A 20,015-nucleotide genomic window follows, 5' to 3' on the forward strand; every position below is an offset into this window, starting at 1 on the left:
ATATAGAAGAAACAAATGGTCAGTGATAGTGCTGGGCTAGAGAAGCACTGACTGATACACAATGGACAATAGAATCTAAACCACGTATAGTTCAAATGGCAAGTTGTGAACAGAATAAGGGACCCATTATTTATAACTTCACTTAAAGAGCTGAGGATCCATGGAATGGTCCAGCTCAGAGGGGTGAAGTTGCTGCATTATCAAGTATATTTAGACAGATTTATGGTCTTGTGGGGGTAATGAATATGGGGAGTGGGTAGGAAATTGGAATAGAGACCAAAGATCAACCATGATCATAGTGATTGGTGGAGTAGGCTTGATAGGCCATATCATGTACAACTGCTCCTATTTATGGTGTTCTTGAATCAAGCATTTTGATGAGCTTGCTCCTGAAAATTAAAGAATTGAAGTGCCTGGATTGTCAAAGGATCAAGTGGATGCAAGGGTGGAGCAGGTTACAGATTGGGGTGGGGGCGAAGCCGTAAAGGGATTTAAAGACAGAGACAAGTATTTAAAATGTGATGCATTGGAGTAGAAGAAGCCAATCTTACAATAATGAAGAAAGGAATAATGGTTAAGCAACATTTAGCACAGATGAGGTTCTTCCTATCATTTGGCAGTTCATGCAGGATGAGAGTGGATAGCCACGGAGGTTAACAAAAGGCCAAATGGGACATTTGAAGGAGTTATTCTGAAAATAAGAGTGATTATGTTTGAGCAAAGAGAGCTATCAATAATGGCGACTTTCAGGTAATTGATAATTAAATAGTAAGAACTTGGGCGGGGGGGGGGGGAGGAAGCAGTAAATGGGACTCATGGAAAGAATGAAGTATGGAATGGGGTTGAGTGACTAAATACTATAGAGTATTGAAAAGGGTGTGCGTGAGAGGGGGAGTGGGTGGGGGTGGAAGGGTGTGAGAGCCTGCATGTGAAAATACCAAGCAAGAATTGGGATGAGCTTAGTCATGAGTCACGTAATGGACAAGTATCATGACAACACTCACTCACCTCACATACATAGTACAACAAAGTACAGTATTGAGTGACCACCGAGCTGTGGACCAGTTCAAAGGCAGCAGCCTCAGAAAGAAATCAGTAATGTGAAACGAAGAAATCCAGAGTTGTACAAGAAGCATTGAAGAGAAAGACAGCTTTTGATGATGCACATGTCCATTTAGCTCTTGCAAAAATTGAGCTGCCTCATTCATTTCCACTATATTGAACATGATCTACATTTGCTGTCTCACCCACACAGCTATCTAAAGCTGCTGTAATTGCCTCAAACCATCAATTTTTTTGTTCTTTCATACACTTTGGCATGACAAGAGTCACAGTGTGTACTTCACATCACGTATTTATTGTTCATAAATGTAGAAACAGAGTGGAAAAATCAATCACATAACTCTCAGTATCAAGAAGTGTTAGATTATAAACCTGTGAAAAGGAACACTCTGACTTGGAATAGACTCTGGGGGTTCATGTCATGTCGACTTAAGCGTCTGACAAGAAAGGAAAATTCTTTACCCAAATAATATTTAAAACTCCAAAGAAGAATTAACTCTTGCAGGCATGCTCCCATTCTCTCAAAGTTTTCACATTGAGCTGTATATAACAAAAAGTTGATTTCACTCTAGCTTCCAATACCTTCTACATGTACTTCATTACTTTTATTATCCTGTTGTTCTTGAAACATCTGCTCTCCTTCTTTTGAGCTGTAGATTCCTCTTCCTGATTGTTAAATTGAGACTTAACTGTGCTGCCCCAGATGCAGCCTGTATTCCCAGTTGTGCTGAACTTCAAAGACTGCTGGATACTCAATGGCAGTGTCCAGGAGAAAATCCAAGTCTATCCCAAGACCATCAAAATAGATTTACCACCTTGCTATGTGTGGGACTTTGCAGAACTGAAATATGGTTGCGACTCTTTGCAATAGAACAGTTACTGCATTTCTAATTTAGTAAGCACACAAAGTAAAGCAGTCTAAAAGATTTGAGACATCAGCCACAAAGAAACATACCATTTTCTTCTTTCTTCCTCAAAGGGTACTCTGGCTTTTGGAACCAGGAGTCACAGCTTAATGACATGGGTAGACAATTTAGGACTAAAATAAGCAGACATTTCTTTACCCACTGAGTAGTGGAATGCCCTGCCACTGGAAGTGGTTGAAGCCAAAGCATTTAATGTTTTCAAGAAACACCTAGTTCTTAGGGCCAAAAGGAGCAAACTGTATGGGGAGAAACAGGAACAGAGTTGAGTTGAATGATCAGCCATGATCATATTGAATGCTGGAGGTGGCTTGAAGGGCTGATGAACACCTTATGGTCGAAACTTCGACTTTCCTGCTCCTCGGATGCTGCCTGACTGGCTGCGCTTTTCCAGCACGACACCCTTCAACTCTGAATGGTCTGTATGTCTGCTGCTGTTTTCTCCATTTCTATAGAACCCAATCTTGATAGCTCTCTTTCTGAATTACCTTACATTACCTTGAGCCACTGTGATGGTGTTCTATTGTGCACCCTTCTCTTGGGCTTCTCAACAACAAACAAGAACTACATGATTTTGAGATATATATAATACCAGGTATGGCATTTGCATCTGTTTCAGGAAGATAATTGCTAAGATCCCCACTTTAATACAAGGCATTTCTCACCGGCATGGCAGTGTTGGGGTCCTCGCCTGCCATAAACTGGACCTTCACAGTAATGTTCCGCACAGAACCCTGACGGCTGCTGAAATTTAAACTCTGCGGGTAGACATATAGTAGATTCCTGAAAGGGAAAATGTCAGAGATGAGGAGTATAGACAACACATAAGTTGTGAGCCAGACTTACAGTGATTGCTGTCCTGACCCATTAATTTTGCTATGTCATAAATATACCCACAGATAACATAGCTGCAAACTCTCAAAGATATGGGAAACAGGACATATCCATGGAAGCAAGTCATTATCGGAATAGCAAAAAGAACGAAGAAACATCAAAAATGGAACAGCACCTCAGTTAAAGCAGCCAACCGGCTGTCACTTGAATCACTCATAGAACATAGTGCCTTTTAAAATTCGGAAGCTTGGTTTTACCTGACATCTTAGATCAAAAACTCAAAGCAATCAGAATTCTCAATACACCAAAAGAGAGATCAGCAGAGTTGACAATAAAGAAAATGCTGGATAGAAAAGTTTCAGTGAAGAACTGAGAAATAAAACAGTATATATCATATGTTTTTTGAATGCTGGTCTGGCTAGATCAATTCAGTGCTATATTTTGATTCTGTAATGCTCTCAGAATTCTGGCAATGATCTGGCCAATCAAATTTCTGCAATTCTCCAAGAATTCTGGCAATCTCCTGGCCCACTGGATATCACTTATTTTTCCAATTCCCTTCCCTTGTGGTACTTGGTTGCAGTCTCTCAGTCAGAGGCACGACAGGTTCAACTACTCTTGTTTAACTACCAGAATCATTCATAGTAATCTACTGAAGAGACAGAAAACAAGGAACATGAACGAAGCAAGCAATTTTACTCAGTGGATCAAACACAGAAATAAAATAAGTCCAACAGTAACTCCATTACAGTAAATTCCAATTAAAAATTCATGTGACTTGAAACCATTCTTTTTGCTGTGTCTTCTACTTCTCTTTTTTCAAACACCGACACAACTCTTACCTCATTGCTTTCCTACCTGAGCCTGAACCCACAGCTTTCCCTAGCTTCCCTCTTATCTGTCCTTGGGTGTTGCCCACGAAGACTGGACCTTGAAACCATTTCCTCCAAAATGCTGATTGTCAACTTCCCCTCCAGATCCATCGTATTAGTTGATTCAAACATCCCTCAACTATTGCACCTTTCTTTCTGATCCCCATCTCTGGCAAGAGTGCAATGGCATTGTCACTGGACGAGTAATCTTGAGGATAACGTTTAAGGACGTGTTCTGGAATCTGAATCCCACCATGCCAGATGTTGAAATTTGAATTCAATTCAATTCAGAAATCTGGAATTAAAAGCTATTCAAATGGTACCATACAACAATTGTCATGAAAGGCCACCTGGTTCATGATTATATTTTAGGGAAGGAAATCCTGCCATCATTAACTGGTCTGGTCAACATTTGGCTCCAGATCCAGAACAATGTGGTTGACTCCACAATGAAGTGCCTTAGCATGTCACCCTGTTGTATCTAACTGCTATTAAAAAAAAACTGATAAAGGGAATAAAACTAGACGGACTACCCAGCTGAAAACAACAGCACACACAGTTCTGTCAAGCCTGCAAAGTACTCCTTACTAACAAAGTGAATCTTGTATCAAAATGGAGAAAGCTGCAGACTACAGAGGAGTAACATAACAATCTAACATTGTCTGTAAGATTATATGAGAAAGACTATGTCCCAGATGCCAACATCACCATCCCCTAGGCATGTCCTGTCCAACTTAGAGAAGAGACTAACCATAGGGGAGTGCCACAGTGATCTAACAGTAGAGAGGAAGGTGCCCTGGAAGTTCTCAAATTTGAGATGCACCCTTCACACTACACAAGTCATGGACAAAGACCAACTTCAACAAGAGGAAATCCAACCATTTCCCCTTAATATTTGGAATGCAGCTATGCTCACCACTCTCCCAATTGATGGGTATATGAATAGGAAGGGGTTTGAGGGATATGGGCCAAGTGCTGGCAAATGGCACTAGATTAGGTAAGGATAGCTGGTCAGCACGGACGGGTTCAACTGAAGGGTCGGTTTCCATGCTGTATATCTCTATGACATTAAATAGCATTACTGTCACTGAATCCTCCACTATCAACATGCTGGGAGTTACCATTGTTATAAGACTTCTGAACGGATCTCCCAAATTTCAAATCTAATGTTGATCTTTTTTTGTGCACCTTCTTTGCAGCCATAACTTTGTATTTCTCACTCTGTTCAATCACCTTATGACCGTTGTGTCTTTGTATGTTTATAATCTGCTATACTGTATGCAAAACACAACTTTTTATTTTACTTAGGTACATGTGGCAATAATAAATCAAATCAAAATCCTTGCTGCTTTGACACATTCAACTGCAGCAACAGGTTCTTTTCTAACATGTTCTCTTCTCTTCTTAACCCACTAGGGATCTATCTTTGGCCCTTTCCTCATTTGTACATGACTTATAGATAATGCCACCTGAAGTCACAATTAAGCTCCCATGGTACTGTGTCAATACTTAGCTTGAGCTCTAAACCACATATGTTGACCCCTCCACTACCCAAGATGTTACACCATGCCTCCCAGATCCAGTCTTGGAAGAGTAATAATCTGCTTCAGTTAAAAATGTAGATGTATGGGTGGGGTGCGCTTCGGCTGGTCAGTGTGGACTTGTTGGGCCAAAGGGCCTGTTTCCACACTGTAAGTAAGTAATCTAAAACCCAAGATCCGCAAAGCCATTCGATATATAAATTTAATTATGCCAGTTTTACAACTATAAAACAGATGCCTATTCAGCATGTGAAGTTGGAGCAGACACTTGATGGTGCACCAAGCAGCATACTGGTGAAGGCCCAGGTTTAGGAGTGAGAAACTGCCCCAAAACATACACAAGGATCTTATTTCCATGCAAGGGCCAACCTGTTGGAGCCCCATTGCTGAAATCAGGCTGCAGCTGCCGCCAAATGGAACTATCTGCATCAATTTACTTCGTACCAACCCAAATCTTTGACTTTTTCCCACAAGAAACTCCTCTTTCAGTAGCAGATATTAAGCTTGAATGCAGTTAAAAACCTATTCCTTCTGTAGGCAATGATTCCAATTGATAGTAATACTGGATCCCAGAGAGAGAAGTGGCTTGACAGGTCATAAGTTTAATTTTTCTGTTTACCATGAGATTGTTCATTGATCACATTGACATGAGGCCTCAAACATATTTTAAACAAAAGAAAATTAAGGTTTTTACTCAAAAGAAAAACTTTAAGTGTATTTCACTGTTCAAAACCTATGTGAAACACACTCATTATAAATATCTGAAACAAAGACAGAATCCTATTCCTAGAACAACAATCTTACAAACACCCAAACCTCAGTGGTCACCTTTGTCTTCATGCTAAAAGCTCCTTGTTCAGTTCGTATGATTATAATTAGTTTCTTTTTAACAAATTTTTGATGGACTCCAAGCTATTTTCTTCTGTTAATGTTTCTTCCCAAGATCTTTAAATAGCTGTCAGCTCTTCTCATTTTATTATTTAACATGGGTTCCTTAACATCATACCTTCAACAAACATGTAGGATAGCTTTCTCTCTGATACTTCCACAGGCATCTGCTTCTACCATTTTTTTTTTGAGAAGCACAACGGTTTTATTTTCCCTAGCCCCTGCAGCTTGGGTTGTGAAGGACCTCTTCTCTCTGAATCACCTTACTTCCCTCTGAATGATCAGTTCTGATGAAGGGTCACTGGATGTTAATTCTGACTTCTCTCCACAGATGCTGCCAGACCTGCTCAGTTTTTCCAGCAGTTTCCATTTTTGTTGCTGATTTCCAGCATCTGCAGTTCTTTTGGTTTTTGACCTCTGAATAAACTTGCTTTAGCCTAAATGAATCAGTTTCTGAGGTACCATTTCTCAGTCTGTGCTGTGAAACCCAAGCAACCTGAGGAGATCTCTGCTTTCTGTTCATTTAGCTAAAGTCACATGATTTCCGGGATAAGCTTTTTAAAAAAAAATTCAATTCACAATAAGTTCCAGACCTCTTTAAAAAAAACACATGATATCTTTACAGAACTGAAAACTAATATCCATTTTATCTCCACTTTAGAACCCAAGTTCTGAAATAGCAACAACACACAACGTACCTTCCTCACACCATGAATTACAAGCTAGTTGCTGAAAACTGCCATGTCAATAATAAGTCATGACAACAATGAAGGCATAAATCAATCAGAATTGTATTACCAAGAATAATAGAGGAAGAATAAATGAAGAGCTGAGCTTGTGTTTGAGGATGTCATTCTAACTCATTCTTGGGACGTGACTGTACACACAGCAGCAAAGACTCAATGTGACACTGTTTGTCAGTGTGGAAACTCAACACAAATAGCACCCTGGCAACCAACTGATGTCTTTTGTACAAAACATGTCCACCAGATTGCTCCGGTTGGCTCTGTGCCCACTGACTAGCTTTTGTTTTGACAGGTTGAAACAATGCATAGCAGGCACGGTGAAACTATACTGTGAAAACTAACAATATGGCATTGTCTGACATAAGTATTTCCTTATTACAATCATGCCCCAAGAATGAATGACAGTCTCAAACTTAATCAGTCTCTTTTGTTATTTTTCTCAACAGAAAGATTCTATTTGAATCATGTCATAGGAAGAGAAGGAGGCCAGTTAGCCCCTCAAGCATGTTCTATGAATGAATGAGATCAGGACTGATCTGCAACATAATTCCGTATCCCTTCATGCCTTGAGGCCAAAAACCTATAAACCTTAGATCTAAAATTAGCAATTGGCTTGCAACCAAATACCCTTTGCAGAAGAAAAGTTATGACCTTATATCATCCTTTACATGATCAAAGAATCCCTGATTTCTCTCCTGAACATTTTTCAAGACTATAGTCCTAGACTCATCAACCAGCAGAAATAGTTTGTATTTACCACGTCATAAAGTCATAGAGTCCTGCAGCACGGAGACAGGCCCTTTGGCCCAAACTGGTCCATGCCAACTAAAATGTTAATCCGAACTAACCCCATTTCCCTGCTGTTAATGCCTGCCTTCCATATGTGTACCACCCTCTGTGTAAAAAAAGCTGCCCATTAGGCTCCTTTCTATTCTTTCCCCTCTAAACTTAAACTGATGTCCTCTCGTCCTTGATTCCCCAACCCTGGGGAAAAGACCGAGTGCATTCACCCTATCAATGCCTCTCACAATCTTACCTGATCTTATTCCTGTTAATGTCTTTAATTTTTCAATCAAATTACCTATGAATCTTCCAGATTCCAACAATACAACCCTACTTTGTAAAATCTTGCCTTGCAATTTGATTTTTGTTGTCAAAGATCATTCTGTTAAATACATGCTGATTCTTACCAAGGCCAATATATCCTTTCTAACATATGGTGCACAGGTGACAAAATGTCTGGACATGAACCTTCCAGGTCAGCGAGCAAACCTACATCCAAAACCTCAACCTGAGCTACAAATCTTCTCAAAACTCGCTATGTGGTGCACAGCATAAATCACAGTACTCCAGGTAAGGCTTTGTGCAGCTGAATTATGACTTCACCACTAGCATTCTAGTCTTTTTGATATAATGGCCAGTATTCCATTTTCCCATCAAGTATTTTCTTTATGTCTTAACATCATTTTAATGATCCATATACCTGGATGCTCAAAACCATCACCATACCAAAGTGTAATCCTGACATTTTCTGAAGCAAACATTAATATGGTTCAAAGGAGTAAATCTCTTAAAAGGTAAAATTCTCTGAATTTGTTTCTGATAGTACAGACTCTAACCTATTTCGTTTGAGAAACAAGTGTTGAGTAATGTATAAGGAAAGCTCCCTTATAAACAGTTTTAATGTATTAGTAAACATCACATTACACATCATCATTGAAAATTCAGTGGTTAAATCACTTAACAGCCTTTACACACAGGAAAATGCTAATAACTCTCATTAATTATCTTGAGGATACTTTAAATGCTGTACATTGGAGCAGGAACATTTACAGGAGCCCACACCGTCACTTCCAACCTTAGGAAAATGCACAGGAGCAAGTCTGTGTTGCATCTGCTCTAACAGCTGGCATTGCTCACACTGCCTGAAGGATTCCAGTACAATATGTATCGCACCCAAAACAAACACTACCCTTGACACCGTGTTAACCCAGATCTGCAGAGAGGGCCAATTAAAAAGACAGACACACAAAACATGTGTTTCATTAGCAATTACTGGAATATGTGTTAAAACAAACACTTTTTATAAATACACACCAGATTTTAGGTTTAACAGTAATTAATCAGAACAGGGAAGTTAATCCTACTGCTGGTTCTAATATTTCTGTTTTATACCTTTGCAAAAGTTTTGAGCTACCCCACACATACTGATGATTACCTTGTTTCTTACAGACTTTCTTAATTTACGGAAATGCACCAGTCTTTTGTAGCAATATCAAAAATAATCATACCCGGTTGTATTTTAGACCAAAAATAAATTCAAATAAAGTCAACTTTTGCTAGTGATACTTTTCTTAAACTGCATTTTCAAATTGTGTTAGGATGACAATAGGGAATTAACAGACAGGATTATTTCATGTGAAAACTGACCAGCCAATTAGGGGTTTAAAAGTTATACCATGAGTTGCAAATCTCCAGAACGTGCATAGATACAGTTCCAATGTCTCCTTGCACAAGCTACATTTCACTCCAAGCATCCCAGTTACTCTTCGGAATGTCATGGATTGACGCATTAATTGCCCATTAAACTCACCACAAAAAGTTACATCCGGTAAACAGCAGTTCAAATATCCTTTTAACAACATGCCAATCAATCTCACCAGCTGAGAAAACTATGGCATCTCATTTCTTCAATTGTAAATGAAGATTTATTTTTGAAAAAGCCAATTTTTGAGCACATTTTGCTTATCAAATCTTTTTAACCTCTGAATTAATCTTTCATCACCCGATGTGGTTCAGATTTCCTATTCAGACATTCATATCTCTTTCTCAAACCTTAATTCTCATCAAATAAGGACATCCACTGTTGAGCCTGCAATCATTGAATTCCCAGATGTCACAACACTTGCAGCACACACAATTAGCGTATACTTTCCGAAAATGATGTTCAGATCTTTTGTGCTAAGGGTGGAGGAGAAAACTCCAATTGGTTGCAGGATGTCCCATATCAAGAAGACCTAGCTCATTAATTTTCATTATATCCAAAGAGAAGCTAAAGTTCAACACCAGAGATTCAGCATCTTCAGGAAAACTTAGAAAAGTTCAAACATTCACCTTCTGCCGCAAGATGGCACTCTAACTAAACGGAGGACTTCTAGAGGCCGAATGCCAGTTTTACCTTATTCCAACAATGTTAATTTCCACAAATCATCTGAAACCTGTGACTATGAGTATAACACACCTCAAAGAAGGCTTCTTTTGACACACTGGTAGTGCCCCTACCTCTGAACGAGGAGGCCCAGGTTCAAATCCCACCTGCTCCAGAGGTGTATAATAACATCTCTGAATCAGTTGCCTAGAAAATATCTACAGTACACCACAAAACCTTTCTGCAGTTGCAACCTCATAATTTGCTACCTTTGTCTCAACTTTTGTTCAGTTCTGACCCTGAAGTAGGCAGTGCTCACACTGATGTAGCGTTTGAGCACAAATTCCAGACTGAGTCACCAGTTCAGGATTGAAAAAGAAAACAAACATGTATTTATGTAGCAACTACCTGACCACAGAACATCACATCTTGCAAAATGTCCAGATTACAGAGGAGGAAGTGCTGGTTGTCTTGAAATGGTTAAAGGTGGATAAATCCCCAGGACCTGATCAGGTGTACCCGAGAACTCTGTGGGAAGCTAGAGAAGTGATTGCTGGGCCTCTTGCTGAGATATTTGTATCATCGATAGTCACAGGTGAGGTGCTGGAAGACTGGAGGTTGGCAAACATGGTGCCACTGTTTAAGAAGGGTGGTAAGGACAAGCCAGGGAACTACAGACTGGTGAGCCTGACATCGGTGGTGGGCAAGTTGTTGGAGGGAATCCTGAGGGACAGGATGTACATGTATTTGGAAAGGCAAGGACTGATTAGGGATAGTCAACATGGTTTTGTGCGTGGGAAATCATGTCTCACAAACTTGATTGAGTTTTTTGAAGTAACAAAGAAGATTGATGAGGGCAGAGCAGTAGATGTGATCTATCTGGACTTCAGTAAGGCGTTCGACAAGGTTCCCCCATGGGAGATTGATTAGCAAGATTAGAACTCATGGAATACAGGGAGAACTAGCCATTTGGATACAGAACTGGCTCAAAGGTAGAAGACAGAGGGTGGTGGTGGAGGGTTGTTTTTCAGACTGGAGGCCTGTGACCAGTGGAGTGCCACAAGGATCGGTGCTGGACCCTCTACTTTTTGTCATTTACACAAATGATTTGGATGTGAGCATAAGAGGTACAGTTAGTAAGTTTTCAGATGACACCAAAATTGGAGGTGTAGTGAACAGCGAAGAGGGTTACCTCAGATTACAACAGGATCTGGACCAGATGGGCCAATGGGCTGAGAAGTGGCAGATGGAGTTTAATTCAGATAAATATGAGGTGCTGCATTTTGGGAAAGCAAATCTTAGCAGGACTTATACACTTAATGGTAGGGTCCTAGGGAGTGTTGCTGAACAAAGATACCTTGGAGTGCAGGTTCATAGCTCCTTGAGAGTGGAGTCACAGGTAGATAGGATAGTGAAGAAGGCATTTGGTATGCTTTCCTTTATTGGTCAGAGTATTGAGTATAGGAGTTGAGAGGTCATGTTGCGGCTGTACAAGACATTGGTCAGGCCACTGTTGGAATATTGCGTGCAATTCTGTCTCCTTCCTATCGTAAAGATGTTGTGAAACTTGAAAGGGTTCAGAAAAGATTTTAAAAGATATTGCCAAGGTTGGAGGATTTGAGCTACAGGGAGAGGCTGAACAGGCTGGGGCTGTTTTCCCTGGAGCATCAGGGGCTGAGGGGTGACCTTATAGAGGTTTACAAAATTATGAGGGGCATGGATAGGATAAATAGACAAAGTCTTTTCCCTGGGATCGGGGAGTCCAGAACTAGAGGGCATAGGTTTAGGGTGAGAGGGGAAAGATATAAAAGAGACCTAATAAGGGGCAACTTTTTCACGCAGAGAGTGGTCCGTGTATGGAATGAGCTGCCAGAGGATGTGGTGGAGACTGGTATAATTGCAACATTTAAGAGGCATTTGGATGGGTATATGAATAGGAAGGGTTTGGAGGGATATGGGCCAGGTGCTGGCAGGTGGGACTAGATTGGGTTGGGATATCTGGTCGGCATGGACGGGTATGTTTCCATGCTGTACATCTCTATGACTCTATGCTGTTGTCAGGTACGGAAGTGGTAGGCAATTTGTGCACAATAAGCTCTCAGAAAATGTCACACAATACTGGGTTATCAGTTTCCATAATGTCAAATAAATGATCGATATTGACCTAGGACAGTGATAAGAACTCTCTGCTCTTCTTTCAAAAAGCACCATAGGATTTTTCACATTCACCTTAACAAGCAGAAAGAGGGCCTTTGTGGAACCTCCTACCCAAAGGACTGAGGGAGCATTGTGCAGTCAGAGATATCATCTTCTGGTTGAAATGTTAAAAGTAGTCCCAGACTGCCCTCTTGAGGTAGTCATGAAAGATTCTATGAAATTATTCGGAGTAGCTAGAGTATCCCTGTGTTCTGCCCAATATATATCTCTCAAGCAACATTACTGACTCATTGCTGATGTTGGGACCTTGCTGAGTGCAAATTATCTTAATTTCCCAATTATACAATTCCAAACAAGGTCAGAGGTGGGGATGGCAGCTGAGAGTTGCACCATGTCCAGTCCCAACTGCAGTACTTAAATAATGAAGCATTTAGTGTTGATACACAGCAAGACCTGGACATCATCCAGGCTTAGCTGATAAGTAACAAATAATATTCATGCCATACAAGTGCTGGTATGAGTCTAACAATCTGCCTATGATGTTCCATATCAGTTTGAATGCTGCATTTCTTACGATCAACATTGACCAGAAACTGAACTGGACTATCCATCTAAAAACTATAGCTACAAGAGCAACTCAGAGGTTGGAAATTCCACAATATGTCACTGATATTATGATAAAACCTGTTTAGAATTTACAAAGCACAAGCATGACGGAATATTCTGCACTTGCCTAGATCTGTGCAGGTCCAACAACACACAAGTTCAACACCATTCAAGACAGTGCAATTTATACTGATCAGCATTCCATCTACCAAGCTAAAAGATTTATTCCACCTACCACTGTGGAATGCACAGTGGAATTGGGTACAGGAGGTTCTTCTATAACATGATGGCTGTGTTCTTGTGCACCTCCACATTATATAAAAATCACACTTAAAGTCTTGGCAATATAATCACGTTATAGCAAACAGATATTTTACAAGTTTGCACTTTAGAAAGTATCCCCAATTTGTCAATCACATTAGTGACTTCACATTAACGAAGCATGTATTATAGCACAATGTCCTGTGCCATATATAAGATGTGCAACTTGTAAAGTCTAGTTCAACAGCACTTTCTATAACCATGGCCTCTACCATCTAGAAGGTGAAAGGTAGCAGATGTATGGGAATACTACCATCTGCAAAGTTCCCATCCAAACCATACATCATCCTGCAAGAGAAACTCATCACCATTTGTTCACTATTGCAGAGCTCCTGGCAGCTGAGACATGGACTGCACCAGGTCAAGGTGCAGTTCACCACCACCTTCTCCAGGGAAACTGGGGCAAAGGCCAGAATCACCAACGACACCCATGTCACATGAATGAATGGGGAAAAAAATACCCAAAGAGAATTGCTTTGCAGCCATTGAAGAGGAACAAGACTGAAAAAACGTTTTTAAATATGAAACTTCTATACCCCCAGCACACCTTGATGCACTTCATAATCAACGACATACCTAGATGTAGGGTCATTGTTCAAATCTAAAGTGGTACTATAATCCAAACATGCTCAGCAAACACCTGCAGACTTTTTGACATCCTGAGAATTTGAGAGGCAAACACAACATTGAAGGAGTTCCCCATCAGTGAATAATAAAGTATAGAGAAGATTCTTCTCCCATCCTGCCTTCTGCCTTGCATTGACACTGAGGTGGTGGTATGATTGGGATTGATTGTTACCTGTACGCCGTGTAGGGCACATAGACCTCTCTTGCTGGAAACTCCAGGATTTCTTTCGTTGGGCGGACTCGAGGATCTGGGTATGGTTTGACATGAAGCAGCTCAGGGGAGAGGCAGTAGTGTGGACTTTCGGGAGCAGGAGATATATCAATCTTTAATTGAGCTATAAACATAGAAGACATGTTATTAAGATAAATAGGCAAATCAAAGATACAAAGGAAACATGAAGTTATAGATTCTCACGTTCTAAACCAATGCAGTCAATCTGATGTGGAACATCCACAGTGATGTTAGGGTGTTCCAGGATTCTGAACTCAGCAACTGGGAAGGAATGGCCAATACAGTTCAAAGTTAGGGACAAGCATTGTTGCAGCTGTCCTCAACCAGGCAAGTGGACAGTTTTTCATCATTCTCCTGAATTGCTTTGGGAGACAGAAGTTAGTTGTTCACTCCAGAATTCCCAGTACTGATGGACTAATACTACATCAAATACCTTAAACATTCACTCTCTTCACAGTCAATGCACCGTGGCTCCAGTGCGTATAATCTGCGATATACGCTGCAGCATCTCACCAAAGTTCCTTCCAAATCTGAGCTCTCTGCCACTTAGAAGAACAAGGGTGGAGATACCTGTAAACACTGCCACTTGCAAGTTCCTCTCCAAGCTATAGACCATACTAACTTGGAACTAAAACATTGCTCTTTCACAGTAACTGAAACAAAATCTCAGAACTCTCTTCCCAATGGCACGATAGGGTACATGCACCAAATGGAGTGCAGCAGTTAAAAGAAGTGGCTCATCACCATCTTTCTCTAGGACAGAATCCAGAACCCAGGAAAGACATTTTGAAACAAGGGCATTCACTCTCGTCACCACTTGAATTTAGTTCTTTTGCCCAGAAAAAGGCTAAGACTGACCAAACAAGGTCAGAAATTGAATGATCCTGGCAGAACCCAAACTCAGTATCAGTGAGCAGGTTATTGCTGACTATGTACTGCTTAATGGCATTGTCACTAACACCGTCCATCACTTTTTGATAAAGAGCCTATGCTCGAAACATCGATTCTCCTGCTCCTCGAATGCTACCTGACTGGCTGTGCTTTTCCAGCACCACACTTTTTGACTCTGATCTCCAGCATCTGCATCTTTCTCCTCCTCCACATCCCATCACTTTGCTGATAATTGAGATGACTGACAGGGCAGTAATTGGCTGGACTAAAACTGCCCTGCTTTATAGAACACCATATACCTAGCAATTTCCCACAGTGTCATGTCATAACTGTACTGATACAGTTTAGCTCAGGCATGGCTAGTTCTGAAGCATAAATTCTCAGAACTATTGCCAGAATGTCAAAATCTCTGCTGAATCTGGTGCCTTCCGCCACTTCTTGATCTCACATGGAGTGAATCAAATTACCTGAGGATGAGCATTTGTCATGCTGGTGCTCAGGAAGGGAGGAGTACACATTTAACTTCATATCAGTCAATGCCAGGTTGAGCAAGTTAAATAATAAGCATTTCCACAAAAGTAGCGAAGTGCTTTGATTTGCTGCTTCCTCAAAAAGCTATTGCAATTACTTGTCGCATCCCAGCGCTCACCCTGCCACTTCTAAGCTTCAGAATTCAACAATTTACCGGTCACTGGTCGCAGTCTCCGCAGAACAGATGAGGGCCTTCTCATATCGGCCAGGAACTTGTACAAGTCTTCATCACTTAAACGATCCCCTTCCTGATGAAACAGAAAAGGACAGCAATCCAATATCAAGCTCCCAACATGAGAATGATTTTTAACATTTCATCAGGAGACAGTCTATAAAATCAAAGTGGGGTGCTGGAAAAGCAGAGCAGGCCAGGCAGCATTCGAGGAGCAGGAGAATCTATGTTTCATCTGTGTGGGGAGAGTGGGGGGGGGGGGGGAAAGAGAGAGGGAGAGACACACACACACACACAGTTTCAAGTCAAGTGTGACTCCTCTTCACAGGAGAGGGCGTGAGTTCTGATGAGAGATTATACCGGACTTGATATGGTGGCTGTTTCTTACTCCACAGATACTGCAAGAAGCTGTATCTCTCCAGCATTCTCTGTGTTTGTTTCCCAGGTTTTGAACCAAGCAAGACTGAAATCTCAAGCAATCTTCAACATCTCACATAGCCCAAGTTTTCCTTGCAAGATGTTTCAACTCTAATAATGAAACCACCCGTGGTCATTTGTAAGCAGGATTGATCATTCAGAAAACAACTTGTGAACTTCAGTCTTCAAGTGGGCAAATGATGGCTTTGCAGGTCCTCAAATTAATGACATTTGCTTGCCTTGGACCACTTCTTCTGAGTTTGACATTTCTTTTTATTGTTTACCTGTTTGAAGAAGTTTGTGACAGTCAGGGTAGCTGGACGGAAGTTCGTATAATTGCAGGCATCTTCTCCAATACTCATCCGCTCCAATGTCCTTTTCTTCCGATCAGTCCACGTTCCCTTTCGCTCTTGTTAGGAAGCATAATAAAAAGAGCAGTCACTCCCTTTGTTATAAGTCAAACATTGTACCAAACAGCACCTCCACTTCCATTTTAAACGAGTGTTTACAACAAAAAGTCTTGTCAATTGTGAAGTTTCAGCTTTTCATGTCGAGTTCTTTAATTATTCTATTGCCCTTTCCTCGAATGCTTTTCAAACGTTTATTCAATTCCTTTTTTATTGTTACAGTCTCTGCTTTAATAAGAGCACGCAAAAGCCATTTTCCATTCTGTGAAAGATTCTGGGCCATCATAAAGTAATAAATTCACTCACTTGGATTTTCTAGTTGAATGAAGCTGTAAAATCAACTTGACAGAAGCATATGCTATGGTTACAATGTTACAGTAGGTTTACTAATCCAGTACACGCCCAGTTACCTGACTTAGAACAACATTAATCAAGCAATGTTTGCAGATCATGGGAAATACTTAGCCTCTTGAACAGAAATTGAACAGGTTCAGTGAAAAACTAAGGGGAAAGATTTAGGTACAGTCAGAGATTCTGCATCTTCAGATCTCTCCAGGGGCTTGCTCCTTCTCATTTCTAACATTTCTGAAAACACCATCAAAAACTTGCAGTCATCCAATCCTGGCTCCTTGTGCATCCTTGACTTACATCACATCAGCAGCTAAGGTCTAAGCACCAGAATTCCCTTCTAAACTTCTCGCTCAACTCCTTTTAGATGCTCAAGATTGCTGATAATGGCTCTATCCATCGTTGTGAAGCAGAATTTACCAAGCTCTGGACACTAGCCCACTGAATAGGGAATGTGAGTTGGGATCAGATTGGTCATGAAACAAGTTAATTTTAAGGATCTGAAATGTTTTTGCAATAATTCTGCCCAGTATGAGAGGAACTGTAGGTCCAAACTTGTTCCCTGTCTTAATATCTACTAGTGTCAAATTTCTGATGTTCCTTTAAAGCTCATGGGCCATTTTACAATATCAAAGGTAAATGCAAACATCGTTTCTGGAAAGATAATCTCAAAATGCATACTGATACCAATATCCACTTGTAAATATGAATCTGTCTTGCGTCTAACTAATCTCATTTAACGGACCCAAGAATGTAAGGGATTAGCTTCAAAAGGGCAGAATGGAACCATATGCTGTTTCTCACCACTTTCCGAGTCTGAGGAATCACGCTCCAGGCTCCCTGCGCTGCTCACAATGTTCATGAGGTGGATTGCAGTCCAGGCAAAGGGCATTCGGAATTTCCCCAGCTTGTTACAGAACTGCTCTGCCTGATTCTTCAACTTCTCAACTTTCTCCTTGTGCTGGGCAGGTGACACAAACAATAAAAATGTTGCGTTCAGTTATACTTCAGAAAAATGCATGAGTGTGAGAAAGAAAATGGCACAACAGGAAGAGAGAGACAGACAGACAGATTAAGACAAATAACAGAGAATTGAAAACTGACAGAGATATAGAAGGCTAGCAAAGAACTGTATTCCATCATAGATATTTTTAAGAGGATAATATAACTTGTGAAACAATGACAAGTTAGATGCTGCAACCATTATGTGGACAGCAAAATCCATGAATCAAGAATAAAATAAATGACTAAATTGGCATTTAATGGTCTGAGCTGAGGGAGGAACATTGGCCAGGTCACTGGGAGAACACTCTTATCTCTACATTCTGCCATGGGATGCTAAATGTGCAACCGAACTGCTGGTACAGACCAGTGATGAAGCAGCACTCCAATTAGGATTAGATGGTAGTGTCCTAAACTAATTATCTTCCCATTCAGAGGCAAATGCTACAAACTGACATGCTAGAAGTAAAGTTTGAAAGTAAAAATACAGTACTATAATTGTGTCTTATATCAATGTGAGCACTTAACAACCATTTACATGGTGACACTAAGAATGATGCACTCCCTGATGCGCTCAATGCTTTCTATGCTTGGTTCGAGCAGAATGCCAGTGGCGCGGTGTCACCTGCCTTGACAGCCCTGGATGCACCTGCTCCCTCAGTCATTGCTGCAGATGTCAGATCAGTCTTCCTGGGAGTCAATCCAAGGAAAGCGACAGGCTCGAATGGTGGCCCTGCCCCTGCTCTTAGACCCTGCTGGTGGAGGTATTCACTGACATCTTCAACCTTTCCCTCCTACAAGCTAAAGTCCCCATTTGCTTCAAGAAGACCACCTCCATCCCGGTACCGAAGAAAGCACATGCAACGTGCCTTAATGAGTACCCAGTGGATATGGCCTCAATAGACATGACATGCTTCGAGAGACTGGTCACGGCCCTCATCAACTCTAGTCTCCCAGCCCTGCCTCGATCCCCTGCAATTTGCCTACCAACAAAACAAGTCCACAGCGGACACCATTTCTCTAGCCCTGCACTCATCCCTGGAAAACAAGGACACCTACATCAGATTCCTAATCATCAACTACAGCTCTGCCTTCAGCACCATTATCTCCACCAGACTGATGTCAAATCTGAGACTTGGGCCTCAGCTCCGCCTCTGCAACTGCATCCTCAGTTTCCTGATCCATAGACCACAATCAGTGAAGATAGACAACTGCATCTCCTCCATCATAACACTCAATACTGGAGCCCCATAAGATGCGTTCTCAGCCCCCTACTGTACTTCCTGTATATGCACGACTGTGCAGCCAAGTTCCCACCGAATGCCATCCACAAATTTGCTGACAACACCACCATGGTAGGATGGATATCAAACAACGATGTGTCAGAATACAAAAAGGAGACAGAGGGCTTGGTGATGTGGTACAGTGATAACAACCTCTCTCTCAATGTTGGCAAAACTAAAGAACTGATCATTGACTTCAGAAAGAAAGGAGGAGAACAAGCCCTATCTACATCAACGGAGTGGAGGTTGAGAGGGTTGTGAGTAACAAGTTCCAACGAGTGGTAATAACCAACGATTTGTCATGGACTTCCTAAGTGGACGTGACAATCAAGAAGGCACAACAAAGCCTTTTCTTTCTCAGGCAACTCGGCATGTCCACAAGGACCCTCACCAACGTCTACAGATGCATCATTGAAAGCAGACTGTCTGGGTGCATAATGGCCTGGTACAGCAACTACTCTGCCCAGGAACATAAGAAACTGTAGAAGGATGTGTGTACAGCCTACACCATCACAGAAACCAATTCTCCATCCACGGACTCCATTTATATCTCTCATTATGTGAAAAGGCTGCCATCATCATCAAAGATTCATCCCATCCTGGCAAGCTCTTCTATAACCTCTTCCATCAGGCAGAAGGTACAGAAGCTTGAACACACGCAACAACAGATTCAAGAACAGCTTGTTCCCTGTTGTCATTAGGCTGATGAATGGATTCTCTAACTTCAAATAATGTTAATCTTGTTAATGTTGTTCTTGCCTTGTCCTGAGCAGTGTCATCTCTATGTCTCACTCTGTCCAAGTTTATTTCACTCTACGATCTGTGAGTCCTTGCTTACAATAATCTGCCTGTAGTGCTCACAATAAAGCTTCTCACTGTGCTTAAAGGTGCATGTGACAATCAATTAATGATTTATATAATCATCATTCAGCAATAGAACATGGAATTATGCTGTGATTTGCTGAGGTTCCATTCTCATCTTCATGACTCAGCTAAAACAGTATTCA

The 20,015-nt window shown here is 41.1% G+C and overlaps 1 protein-coding gene across 6 annotated transcripts in view; it reads right to left on the reverse strand.

The window, feature by feature from the left end:
- Nucleotides 1-20,015, reverse strand: part of LOC140468034 (dedicator of cytokinesis protein 7-like) — a 171,426-nt gene that overhangs the window by 75,614 nt on the left and 75,797 nt on the right. For all 6 annotated transcript variants that reach the window (XM_072564199.1, XM_072564198.1, XM_072564197.1 and 3 more), the window contains exons 11-15: nucleotides 17,528-17,684; nucleotides 16,253-16,377; nucleotides 15,534-15,627; nucleotides 13,898-14,060; nucleotides 2,651-2,768 (exon numbers count right to left, since the gene is read on the reverse strand). In XM_072564199.1, the coding sequence (XP_072420300.1) occupies nucleotides 2,651-2,768; nucleotides 13,898-14,060; nucleotides 15,534-15,627; nucleotides 16,253-16,377; nucleotides 17,528-17,684 (657 nt within the window). The remainder of the gene's footprint in view (nucleotides 1-2,650; nucleotides 2,769-13,897; nucleotides 14,061-15,533; nucleotides 15,628-16,252; nucleotides 16,378-17,527; nucleotides 17,685-20,015) is intronic.

This window comes from Chiloscyllium punctatum, chromosome 46 (genome assembly GCF_047496795.1).
Source record: "Chiloscyllium punctatum isolate Juve2018m chromosome 46, sChiPun1.3, whole genome shotgun sequence".
Taxonomy (NCBI): domain Eukaryota; kingdom Metazoa; phylum Chordata; class Chondrichthyes; order Orectolobiformes; family Hemiscylliidae; genus Chiloscyllium; species Chiloscyllium punctatum.